The sequence below is a fragment of the Dermacentor silvarum genome, chromosome 6 (assembly GCF_013339745.2).
Source record: "Dermacentor silvarum isolate Dsil-2018 chromosome 6, BIME_Dsil_1.4, whole genome shotgun sequence".
Classification (NCBI taxonomy): Eukaryota; Metazoa; Arthropoda; class Arachnida; order Ixodida; family Ixodidae; genus Dermacentor; species Dermacentor silvarum.
The window spans coordinates 99,394,717-99,408,267 of NC_051159.1; the positions used below are offsets into that span (position 1 = coordinate 99,394,717).

A 13,551-nucleotide genomic window follows, 5' to 3' on the forward strand; every position below is an offset into this window, starting at 1 on the left:
CAAAGAGGACGTGCCGAGATGGCGTGGTATTCTGTGCGCTGTCTTCCCGCGCGTTTAGTACTGGAGGTTATGTAATCTCGGGTTTCGGGGACACGTTGAAGCGACAGGCAGGCGAAGCACTTAGCTGCCGGCGCTTTTCATGGTAGCGTTGTCTCACTGCGGGCCACACTTATCAGCCGCGGGGCGAAGTGGACGCGAAAGCGTGGCCTGGCTTCGCTTCGTACACCACCACCTAGATAGCCCTATCTAGGTGGTGGTGTACGAAGCGAAGCCAGGTGTACGTACTGCCGATGTGAAGATGTCGTCCGCGCGGCATGAAACCGTGTCATTCGTCGCCGATTCTCAAATTCAACTAACTCATTTTTTTTTCATTCATATTTGCTTTTTCCGAGTGCCCAATAATTGCATGGGAAAATGTTGCGGCCCCTTCCGCGTACGAAAAATCCACCGGCGACTGCACTTATTTGCATAAAAGGCCAAATTTCAATATAACGAAATTTCGAGTTAACGAAGCAAATTGCCGATTTTACCGACTTCGCTATTCCGAGATCGAACTCTATATATTTAGAGCTTGGCGTGCCTCTGAATTAAACGATAGAGGCTTTGTCACCATGGTACTTAATAAAAAAAAAAAAAAGGAAGTGTTGGTTGTATTCGATACAACGGTAACTTTCGATCACCGCTAGCAGTCTATATAGAAAGCTTTTTATTTGATTATATTGCAATCGTTCTTCACAAATTACGCTGCTGACAAATAGACGAACCTCGATTAGTGTGAGAAAGTGTGGTCACACCTCGCGTAGACCTCCTGTGAATATATGACAGTCGAAGCCTTTGACTAGTAAGGCAAAGTTTGTACAAAAGCAAAGGGGAAAAAAAAAAGTGCAGCGTGGCAGTATTCAGACTGGCCGCTTCTTGTTCTTCTTTTCGAGCTCTTCCATGGAAGTTGTATCGTACGGTCCACATATATATTTTCCCTTGCAGTTATTGTCTTGTGATACCCAGCATTCGTAGACTGTAGCCGTAAAACGATCTGATGTCATGGCGTCGCCGTTCGCAGCGTCTTCCTCCTGTTCCGAACAAGGCAAAGGCAAGTTAATAAGTGCATTGAACGCCAACGAAAAATCTGAGCTTGAGCTCATACCTTTTACAGCTTTCTAGCTGCGCTATTCCCCCTTTCCCTTACCCACAATGATAGGGTAGCAAACCGGGCACTCGTCTGTTTGACTTCCCTATACCTTTTCTTACTTTTCGATATGTTATTTTGTATTGCTTGTTAAAGGGTGTGTTTGGAATGGATGCGGAGCCGCATCATTTCGTGTGTGTAGTACGGAAAAAAAAAAAAAAACGTAATTAAAAGATTGCATACGAAGCTTATTCAGCGGGGAGTATTGCAAAATTAAATTAGAGCTGAGGTTTTATATTGCGTTTCTAACTACCATGATTATACAGCTTACGTTGCAGCATAGTCCCTTAATAGTATTGAGGGACTATGGTGGCAGTTAACAGTGTACTCTAGCTAACACGCTGGCTTCATTGATGTATTCATTTATTAGAGCAATAATTTAGAGGTACCCCACTTCCCGTGCGCGCGCCGGTACTCGGTCGAATTGCTGTTACACTAGTACTAATTAATGGCAAATCCATCAGTGATGTCTAAATGGAAGCATAGTATAGACTTATGTAGCAGATAAAAGCCACTTACATTGAGCATTTCCTTGAAGCACTCATCTGCTCTGCTTATGTCGAGATTGTGAGTTTTCAGGTACTTCTTGTAGTCTTTGGCACATATCAAGCCGTCCTCTGGAAGTGCAGCATTGAGTATGTATGCTTATTAATTTAAAGAGATGATACCTCGGGGCTTTTATCAGAGCACAGATTGCTAAGCTCAAATGCAGGCTTTACTAGTGGGTCATGTCTAGATTATCGTTCTGCCTGACGGAGCGCGTTTTTGAGACAGGTCTACTAGTGAATGCATGCAATACAAATGCAGTTTAAGATAGATTCCGGGGCTGGATTATGAATTTTGAGTATATTTTACAAAGAAATAAAATAGAAACGCTCACCAAAAATTGGGAATTCAGAAATCTGGGACTTGCCCTCACATATGTGGACAACTGGTTCGACATGTCTCAAAAGTTAGTCTGATTCAAACACTCTTGGCATTCTTAGCAGCGGGTACAGGTTCCAACACGCTGTCTTATAGTGCATGAATGGTTACTTTTTAAGGGGCATTGAGGAAAAACGTGTGAGGGCATTAATTTTGGCTTCAACGACACAACTCGACTAAGCGTCTGTCAAATACATGGCGCCAAAAAGTTTCGAGACTGGCTTTGTTTTGAAGAAAGTATTTCATTTATGTGCATGCGAACACTGTCAACTTTGAAAGAGTCCCCTTGCCGTACATGCAGCGCTCCCAGCGTTCCTGCCATTCTGAAAATATGTCCCTGGACGTCGTCTTTCCGGAAGCAGTCGAGAAGCCTTCTGCGATCCGAGCTTGATTAGGTCAATCGTGCCAAAATGGTGGCTTTTTGAGCTGGGTTTTAATTTTGAGAAGAGAGCGAAATAAGCGGGAGCCAAATTTGATGAGTAGGGCAGAAAATCATGGTGATATTTCCAGCGAGATACTTGCGTGCGCGGAGTAATCCAGTGACAAGCGTGCATTGTCGTCGTGCTGCATACAACTCATTGTGTGCGTCCCACATCGGGCACTTTTCTCTGCACAGGCCTCCCTCAGACGCCCTAAAACTTGGCAGTAAAGCTCGCTGTTGATAGTCTGGCCATTCGGAATGCATTTCCGATGCAAAATGCCGTGAATGCCGAAAAACACGATGAGCACGCCCTAATCGTCGAGCTGGACGCGCCTAGGCTTGATTTTTTTGGTCGTGGGACAGTCGGCTTTTCCAGTGCAACGACTGTTGCTTCGTCTCAGGGTCGTACCCGTACAACCAAGTTTTTTTGTCCCTACAGTGATGACCCTCGACGTGAAAGATAGGTCATTTGTGAGGATTCGCTTCGGCTTATTTCGCTCTCCCCAAAATTAAAAAAAATTCAAAGCTAGCCCCATGTATCGACACGATTGCGTAAATCAAGCTCGAATCTCAGAAGGATACGTATTCGACTCTCTCCGGAATAGAGACTTAATTCCAGGATATATTCGCAAATTGTCAGAAACGCTGGGAGCGCTGTATAGCAGTGTAATTGGAACTATTTCAAAGGTGACACTGTTTGAATGCACATAAATAAATTACTTTCTTCAAAACAGAACCAGCCTCAAAACTTTTTGATACCATCTCGTGTGAGATGTTGAGTTGCTGCCTCAGAGTTATTCGTCGCATTATTTATTACACCTTGGAATATAGTGAACAGTTTGTAACAAAATTACACCGATAGCGCGCGCTACTGTCATGCACCATAGAGGTAGCCAAAACATAGGAGGCACGTCTGCAGCGCCCTTACTGTTCGAATCCATGATGAGGAAGAACAGGTGCAGGTACTTCTGCAGGAAGTCTGGCAGGTCCTTGACGCTCTTCGTGCTCTTTCCAAGATTGTTGAAAAACTTGAGCCACTCGTCGAACTCCACAATGCGGTCCTGCATGCGTGGAAGCATCGCACGAGACACACTAAGTTTGCCACAAAAATGACCTGGCGATTTCAAACGAGCAAACAAGCCATGTGTACAAGGCTGGACATACAGTTTTAGGCGTAACTAAGTTCTTTAGAGAGCGCGCGCAGCGTTGACAGCGAACGCATAAACTGCGTAAAACTACTGCTGCGTGTAAGTGCCTACGATAAAATAAATTTGGGCGGGTTGGCTCATTCCGAAACTATAAACAGGACTGCGCGTAAAAGGCACGGAGAAAAAAAAAAACGGCACGTACAACGAAGGCTGGCATCCTCGTTTTGTGTGTTTCTTTGTCCGTGTTCCTTCCGAAATTGTTTTGCACCTTGAACCTCATTCAGCGATTATCCGCAAGCGTTCTTTCCTGCAACGTTGCGCGTATTGAGGGAAAGCGACACTCATAAATGTTCTCTCTCTCTCTCTCTCTTTCCAGCGTAAAGTAACGGTAAATTTCTACGAGCCATACATGACCTTTCCTCTTTAATAAAGAACACTCAGCCTTGTATGTGCGACAAAGTGACATACGATGCGATTTACCTTGTTAAAATCTGCGTGCTCCGTGAGTTCGTTCCACCATCGCTCAAGAATCGACTTCCACCTTTCGAAGACTTCCTTCTCGAGCTTTCCGCGGCGTTGCAACTTGGTGTAGTTCTGAAAGGGAAAAAAAAAAAGTGTTTTCTTATTGCGGCAAAAGAAAGAAAAATAGAAATGGGATCGAAGGTTGGCCACGCGATTTTGTTTTTACCTGCTCTAAAACGTCACAACAGCTTATGTTTTCGCACTTAAGCGCATGTTGTAAAGCACGTGGTCGCGATTGTTTCGACAATGCAGTATACGGTTACGGAAGCGGACAATGTCAAGTGAAAGACCGCGCTTGCCCTTGCGCCTCCGCCTGTGACGTCACAGGAGGTGCCGTGAGGCAGCACCTCCGACTTGAAACGCGCTGCGATTGGCCGGCAGCAGCTTTGAAGAAAATGCATGACGATGCCCAAGCAATGGCATAGGCTAACTAGGGCTCCCCGAAGGCCTGCAGAAGGAATAGATGCGCGGCAGGTTGGTTACGAGAGTTAAGGCGAAGGTGGTGTACTGAACGTATAAAGTAAAATTAACGCAAGTTGCTTCTAACACAATTTTATAGAAACAACGTGCAAAAAAGCAAGAATTTGCTAAACATGGTTGAAGTATCATTAAAGGGGACCTGAACCACCCCTCTGGCTTTGTGAAATAACATAGTCCGCGGGTAGCATACGCTGCTGTGAACATCTCAGCCAAGTTTTGCTGTCGTACGCAGTGCGTGGAGCTCGCACGCGTAGTAACCTTTCTCTCAAACGCCCTCGTTTCAACAGAGCCATGATCCTCACTCTCTTCTGTGTGCTTTAATGCGCAATAAAGCACATTCCAATACGCGGCTGCTGTTCGTCGCTGCGGTCGGTTACACCGCGGGGTGCCGCCACGAGTCCACTGGAGAACCGCGTTTGGCTTACGTTTAGCGCGGCGTAGGCACCAAAATCGAAAATTTGAACTGCGCGCCACGGTGGCGTTCTGAAGGCCGAGCGTTGTGACCCCGCCCCACTCCGCCGTAGCCTTCGCAGTGCAAGGCATCGAAGAAGGAAAGGGGAGCACAGCTAAGGCTGTGTTTGATTGTCAATAACTCCGATTCTGCTGAACGCATTGAAGTACTTCTTGAGGCAAAATATTTCTGAAATAGCCTATTTTCACCTCAAATGTCTTTCTCCACTTCGATAAAAAGTGGTTCAGGGCCCCTTTAAACATATGTAGTTTACCGGGGGATGTTGTGCAGAAAAAAAAAAAAAACGAAGTATGTGATTTTAAACTCTGCCTACATATTTATTTTAGAAATGTGATTTCGCTTGTTAGTTGACCGTCGTGCAGTGTATGTGTATTTATGTGGATTCCATTAACTGCACCTTCCCTGTAATGACCCTCAACAGAGGGTTAACACTATGACTAAATAAAATAACAAATATCACGCGGTTTTCGTCAGCTTGACTGCGCGATACTTTTTTTTTTTTGCCTTAACACAGTGATATCTGAACGCGGTACCTTTCCTTATGCAAGCTGTTCATCCACGTCTGCGGCACAGAACAAGTGAATGATGAATCGCTTATGCTCATAACTTTCTCATGTTTGTCTCTAGGGTTCTACAGTGGTAAAATAACCATCGCTTTTAGGCTGGCGCTGCTAGTGGCTTGAATAAAGAGAAGCCTTCAGGATCAAAAGCTTTGTTTCTATATCGCTAACTGCATGAAGTACACTGCATAGAATACTTTACCTCCGCTATAATGTTGAAGTCGTCCCATGTCAGTATTCCGTCCTTGTTATAATCTGAAATGGAAATTGCTTAAGTACAACGAAGACCGGCATCCTCGTTTTATGTTCTTCTTTGTCCGCGTTCTTCTCGGACAAAAGCACGAAAGATCAAGTAGAGGTTGTAATTTTGACACCTAGACACGTTTCTATCACACTGTAAATACACGTGTATACATAATGTAATATTTACAGGAAGACGTCCTTAAATAAACTGTCAGGGTCGCCACCTGCCAATGAAAAACGAAAGCACGTGCCAGTAGAACTAAGGTGTCAGGTTAATTATTTTCGTACAAATGTATCGAGTAAGTTAATTTTTGCTAAAACAGAACGTTTTACAAGACTTTACAGATGACAATTACGAGGTCGAATAATAGAAATACATTATTTGTTTGATAATTGATGGGCTTGCATGTGGCGTCACAGAAGTCATACATGTGCGCCATTTAATTACAGCCTCCCTTGCGTTGTTGGAGATAGTCTGGGGATATGCGGATCGGATTAACGAGCAGCTTTCCGTCGTGCTATTGGTTGTTGCGCTGTTGGCCATGATGACGTCACTGTAAGCCATCAGAGAACGAGGACGGCGGAAGTAAAGACGATTTTATGACTTTCTATAGCTCAAAATGCAAGGAGGAAGTGAATTTCAGCAAGATAGTATAGTGTTCAGAATACATGAACGGGTTTCTGCTATATAGTAACGACATGGACAAGGGAAGGAAAACGCAGCCCGCAGCGACAGAGGATTAGCTCGGGTAGGGCGACTAGCCACCCTACCCAATTCTAGCCATCCTAGCTTGGGTGATGAAATCGGATTCCCGGGCAGTAGACTAAGACTGGGGTGGGAGGCACAGGACAGAGGTATAATTAGACATCTTTGATGGTGGTAATTTTTTTCCTGCAGCAGACATAATCTGCCTAGGGCGTTGATGATAACAGCAGATAGCAACAAAACAGTGACAAATTAATGTAAGCCAGTGTACGTATATAGTGGGCAAGGAATTTTCGAAATGTTGTGGACAAACCGATTGCGTGGCGTTCGCGGCACGATCTGCGGCCGAAGCTTCACCACAGCGCAGAATGCACCGCATAGGCCGCGCGGCCCGAATTATCGAGTTTGGTTGGTTGCTGGTTTAAAAGTCGAGAAAAGCTACGCAAATAAAATAATGGAAACATTTCACTTTGATTCTGACAGTCACAGTTGGCTGATTTAATTCTTGTAACGGTCGGTCGGTCGGTCGGTCGGTCGGTCGGTCGGTCCGTCCGTCCGTCCGTCCGTCCGTGTTTTTTTGCTTATAGGTGAAGGTATTTGCAGTCGTTCAAATACGAGCAGCGTAGCTCAGCAGAATGCGTACTTTTTGTGCAACCAAGTACATACCCAGGCACTCCGCTGAGCTCCGCTGGCATTTGAACACGGCTGCAGATATAGATGGAACATTCCGCGCATGTGGGTGCGCACGTACTTTCGCTTATCGGAATGGCACTACTTACCCCAGAAATTGTGAAACGTGTACAGGTGCCGGTGCCTGAAAGCAGACATGGTCGAGCACGTGAATCACGCAAAACGATTTTTGTCGGGCAGCGGCACCTGAAAGAGTAAGACACAACAAAACAAAACATGACTCACTATGTTTAATTTAGTTCTGCTTGTGCTATATGGTGTGGCCTAATTTGCGCCACAGCAGTGCAGAAAAAGATGTTTAACTTTGTTTCAGTAATCACAAGAATTGGAAGTAAACGCACAGAAACGGCACGAAGAGCTGAGTTTAGCTCAGAATTGATACTCCAGTACGTCTCGATTCTCAAGATGAGTCGAGTGTAAAGTAAGAGCAATTAGCAAACATAAAAAAGCGCATTGTCGCTTGCGTTTGACTTCACCTGGCAAAGCAAAGCGAATCAGCTACGCGACCGAAATAGCAGCACAAACTGCGTTTGTATATATCCGCACCTATGCGCACAATCGAGACATGTTATACGTAAAAGACAGTTCCGTTGGTGTCTATGCTCACGCAGTCGAGAGGAAGCGCTTCGTTGCCATGGTAACCACCGTGCGCCCACGGCTCGGCGCAGCGTGTGCGCGCTTTGCTCCAAGGCCAAACAAGGATATGAGCTGCATCGCTAAACGCGTGCCTCTCAAGCGCCCGTAGCAACTGCGGCACACAAAGCCCGGTTGGATAGGCGCCAGTCTAGTTTGTATTTATGCCGCAGTCAGCTGGGCTGAAACACCAGACGGACCAAATTTATTATCGAGCTTGCGCTCGTCTTGCCGGCTGACTGTGGCGTTCAAAATTAGACGGGCACGCGAGCAAGCTGAATGTTCATTTCACCATACGCGAAACTCTGCTTGAACTATCAGTCTATACGCCTATAGAAGATTGAATAAATAAGATATGCGCGCTTGTGTGTGATAGAAGATTGAATAAATAAGATATGCGCGCTTGTGTGTGTGAGTGAGTGTGAGTGTGTGTGAGTGTGTGTGCGTGCGTGCATATATATATATAGCAGCCGGGCCAGAAGAACAACAATATACTGTGGCCGGCAGCCAGACCTGAAATTTACGCCACTGCTTGTACGTACACTGTTCTCACGTACGGCAGTGCTCCGCATGGGACCGCAGTGCTCCGTTTCGAGTTCTCAACACCCATGTGTAAACTGCCAGCTTCGTAGCTGCTTTGTCATTAGTGTTGACGAAGGACGTGTTTGCTAGCAGAGGAGGGAACAATGCCAGCACGCTGTCAGAAGCTTTGTAAAAAGAGTTGCGCGTGTTTTGGAAAAAATAAAAAAATAAAACACGAACGATAATAATAATGATAATATCCACACCTTGTCTTACAAAAAAAAAAAAAAAGACTGCAGATTCCGTTAGGTGCGTTGTTTTCATCGATGCACTTTTATAGTGCACACTCTGATGAGCATAAAATATACGATGGGTATGGATTCAAATTTCACATGCACTAGAAAACTCGACGCGTTCCCGCTGATTAAATTAAGGCATGTCGCGTGACTTCAAAACTTGCGTTTAGTAGAGGTCAGTTCGCGAGAGCTTATTTGACGTTATAAATCTCACTGGACAGCAAATGAGACGGAGCATCCAGTTCTGTGCTGCACATATGTGATGCACATAAATACTGACGAGAAGATTGAGGGGGAGATCGCCTTACATACTGAGGTTGGAGGTTCGAATCATTGTCGGTTGCCTGTTACATGTTCTTTCGATCCCTAAAATATGTTCCTCTTGCGCGAACATAAACGTAGAAGACTCATCTGCACTTACAATAAAGACTGGTTCGACTTTTTAAAGCTTTACTTGGCCGGCTTCGTTGGCTATTGATCTTATAGCGGACAGCGCAGACATCCAATATAGTATGTCGTATAAAGCTTCCGGTCTCAAAATGGAGGAGAAGGTCGAGTTTCAATACCATTTTGCGATCCTTTATTTCTTATTTGTTTTACAGTCGAACCCGGATATATCGAATCTGAAGGGAATCGCAAAAAAGTTCGATATATAGGTAATTCGATATATGATGATGATAAGTGGTTCTTGAGGGAAAGGGAAAGGTTGGCGCTATCTTCTGCAGCCTTTGAGGGAGCACGGCTCAGCGCCATAAATATTATACAATAATACTTCTATACAAAAATTTGAAAGGGGATTTTACTGATGTTCGTTATACACAATAAATCGTTATATGTGGCTTCGATATATCCGGGTTCGACTGTATGACGACGCTTGCCGTTGCCATGATAATGTTATCGTTTTAAACACACACGCCTACACTTAGTATTTACAACGTTCAGGCAGTCGTTCTTACGGGGGCACGTTAAGCAAATATTAAGTCAATCTAGATCGAGAGATTAGGCTTCTGTAATAACGAGTCCGTCATTCGTTAGCGAGAACATATATTTTCTACGCTAGAAAATGAAGAAAATAGAAAATCGTAGTGGCGCCAGTCTGTTGTGGATATGGTACCTCTCATGTGACGTCAGCTTGGCTGATTCACACGGAGCGGCATAAAGGGAGGGTCACGTGAAGTTACGTCAACTCGTCTGTTTTGGCAAGGGCGGTCCAAATTGAGGAGCAGCAGCGGAACCTTCAGCGGCAAGTTTCGACGCAACAAAAATATTTATTGGCACACGGAAAACGGTTATAGCCTTATAGACGAATAATCCATCGATTTACCTTGACTTTATATTTTCCTTTAGTGTCATTTCAAACGGAGGGAGTCACGAAAGCGCGCTTCTCCCCAGACAAAGTGTTATTGTGGAGAAGCCAGCTTTACCGACATTATAACGAGCTACGCACGCATCCATGGACAGCGTCGTAACTGCCCGTGACTCCTAAACCACTGACTCCTAAAATGTAGGTAGCCCCTGCGCATTGGGTGCTCGTTCAAAAGCTGGGTCGAAGCAGGCTCCACCAACGCTGGTCCCCTACTTTTTCTTCCGTTTATGGGAGTGCAGATATTCGAGCATTTCTAATAGTGGATCCAATATCCTGCGAGTACATGCGGTTAGCAATTTCGAATATTTTATCCGAAAGTTCTCCTATAGTTCACGCTGAGGTGAAGATGATTGAAAAAAAAAGAAAAATAGAAAGAAAGAAAGAAAAAAAAAACAAAGCTTATTCGAAGGTAATACAGCCGTCATACCGCAGCCTAATCGCGAACTACTACACTAGAGTTATAAAGTCAGTCAGCATGCGCAGTTATAAAATTATTTGAAGGGTTGAATCCTAATCGGAAACTATGCTAAATTATCTGATCATTCGGCTCCTATTCGATTCGCGGTTTCCAAAATCACTATTCGCCCGAATTAACCTACATGCTTTACCTACGTCAGGTCTCACGCTGACATTTTCATCTTTGCGACCCTCTTATGTACCGTCACGCGCCATTGTCCTTCATCCAGCGTACTCATGTGTAGGGTGGCAAACCGGATTTCCCGTTCTGGTTAAACTCCGCGCCTTTCCCTTATCTCTCTCATTTTATCCAGCCCTTCACTATTTAAAGAAAAAAAAAAGAATCTCTTATGCCCCATAACTACCTTATCCAATAATCCCATACGATATATGGGTGGAGGAGGAAAGAAAGGGAGAAGTTTGGGTTGTCAACCAAAAATGTGTCTGGTTGAATGTATACGCGTTCTAATGCGGGAACCCCGTATATATCAACATGGAATTTATGGGACATACGTGTTTTTTTTTGTTTTTTTTTTCAATAGGGTGCCACGGGTAAGCTTATAGTATTCGCGCAGGGCAAACAAACTTGGGCTGAAGTAAAAAAAAAAAAATGATAGCGGAACCACGGAGAGAAGAAGACCGGAATGCTTATCGCGTTGCGCGCATCGGCAGTGCGATCCAGGAATAATCTCGCCGGCGCGGGCGGTGATCTCGGTGTCGTTTATATTTCGGCGCCTCGTCGACACGGAAAGTTCAACCAGCCGCGCCTCGCAGTCACACCAGGCTTGACGTGGCGCTTGGCAAGCTTCCACTTACACGCTCCGTGTTTCCGTGCACTCACTTTTGTGAGCGAGCGCTCTTCCTGTCGTTCTGAATGCCATCCCTGTGGCTCTTGACACTCCTTTTGTTCTTTCAACACGAATTAGCCCTCCAAACGTGACTTAGTTTCCTTTCATTGGCGTGAACATTGCAGTCGCGGCTGGCGCAATATCACGAATGATGAGGGACAGAGAGCGCCGCTCTATTACCCCCCCCCCCCCCCCCCCCCATTTTTTTTTTTTGAGTAACTTCCCTGCTAAGAGCAACTTCAGCCTTAGTGATCCGCACTTTCACTAGGTCAAAGCCTACAATTAAGTTCTATATATATATTTGTATATATATTGTTATGTTGTGGCTCGTAGAAGTAAAAGTGCGCTCGGTGTGATCCCTGCTTGCACTGCGCGGAACTATTTAGTGAGGTGAATCATGACATAGACACGCACAAACCCTCCGCCTTGCTTTCTGTTACGCTTCGGTGCGTACATAAAGTGACAGGCTCAGCGCTAGCAACTGGGAAAGAGCAGAGAACGCGGTATCATTTAACTCCTTGAGATAGTCAACCACGTCTGTGGTTGCTCATGTTGCATCTCGACGAAGATTTATTAGAGATTGGAATAAGCGAACTGAAGAGGAAGGATGAATCATGAGAATTTGCTCGCATACCCGTGAGCAATCAGTCATACAGCCACTCCGGAATCGCTCATTTCCTTTTTTCTTTCTTTCTTTCTTTCTTTCTTTCTTTTTTTTCGGTCTCCGATGCTGCATGGCCTTTCTTTCTTTCTTTCTTTCTTTCTTTCTTTCTTTCTTTCTTTCTTTCTTTCTTTCTTTCTTTCTTTCTTTCTTTCTTTCTTTTTTTCTTTCTTTCTTTCTTTCTTTTTTTTCGGTCTCCGATGCTGCATGGCTGCCATAATGGATGGACGATACAGCAAGAAACTGCAGGGATCGAGGCGTTCTCCCGAATCACAATTCTCATGGTCGTTCAGCTTTACGATAATAAATTACATAATATAATAAAGTGAGGGATTGGTGAAATTTTAAATGTGATGATTTTTATATAATGCACTCCGGATAGTTAAAACGTGCCTGATATGTTAAGCAGATTCTATGGGTAACGTGCGTGCGTGCAGAACTCTAAAGTTAACTGTGCAAGTGCTAAATTTAAGTAAGACTTTGTGCAGATAAAACAGGAGCAGCAGTTTCGCCGTCGCCCGCATATACGTGAATACGTTGGTGTTGTGACACTTTGAATATCTAATGCTGCCTGCTAGATTATATATGCATTTCAATGGGAACAACTATGGAACGTACTAAATTGGTATTGAAATCTTGGCGCACGTTTTTACATATGACACAGTTTACTCAGACGATCAATCCGGAGCCTTCAATTAGGCGCCTTCAGATACGGATGCTTTTGGAGTTGAACACACATGCACTAGGTCGATTGACTGGCCATTCAGAAAATATTGTTGTGAAAGCTAGGCACGTGTCTCTAGAGTGAGCGCCCGGATAATCTGATTCTGAAGGAAACGTTAATATTGAACCCATTTTAGGTAAACGTTTCCGCTTAGATATAGTTGCACTCAGGTAACAGCATAAAGTGCAAAACGATCTGTTTGAAAGCGATTCCAGAACCCACTTATTCCCTTTCAGCGTTTCGAGAACTACTAAAACAAAAATGAACTGTTCAATATGTGGCACACGTACGTACTATACCCGACTGATAAATGCATCCGTGACCAAAAACATATTCTGCTTGGATAGAAAATATTCATGAAGTGGTCGACTTACCGCAAGTCTTCCGTAGCTGGATTAGCACGGCGCTTTGGCTGTGCTTCGAATGCGCACCCACCGCGCTCTGCTCTGCCCCGTAGCGGCGGATAGGCCGCGCACTTATTTCGGGGAGTTTATTTTGGTTCCGGACCCCTCCCCGAACATTCTCCGCCCGTGTTCTCAGCTTTTGGCTTTTTCTCCGAAGGTTGCGAGGGTGTGCAACACCTTCGTCATGCGGTAGCAAGTGCCGAACGGCAACACAGTAACCAGTGGTGGCTGCTTGTGCTTCTTGCTCGGTTGGACACAACTTACTGCAGTACAAACACCGACTCTTGAC

General features: G+C 44.8%; 1 protein-coding gene across 1 annotated transcript; it reads right to left on the reverse strand.

The window, feature by feature from the left end:
- Positions 1-839: 839 nt before the first annotated feature.
- On the reverse strand, positions 840-13,356 carry LOC119455769 (sarcoplasmic calcium-binding proteins I, III, and IV). The gene is made up of 7 exons (XM_037717229.2): positions 13,233-13,356; positions 7,442-7,538; positions 5,916-5,968; positions 4,160-4,273; positions 3,460-3,592; positions 1,706-1,803; positions 840-1,070 (listed from the first exon to the last, which is right to left on the reverse strand). The coding sequence occupies exons 2-7, from the start codon at positions 7,488-7,490 to the stop codon at positions 900-902; spliced, it is 618 nt and encodes a 205-aa protein (XP_037573157.1). The 5' UTR covers positions 7,491-7,538; positions 13,233-13,356; the 3' UTR covers positions 840-899.
- Positions 13,357-13,551: the final 195 nt, after the last annotated feature.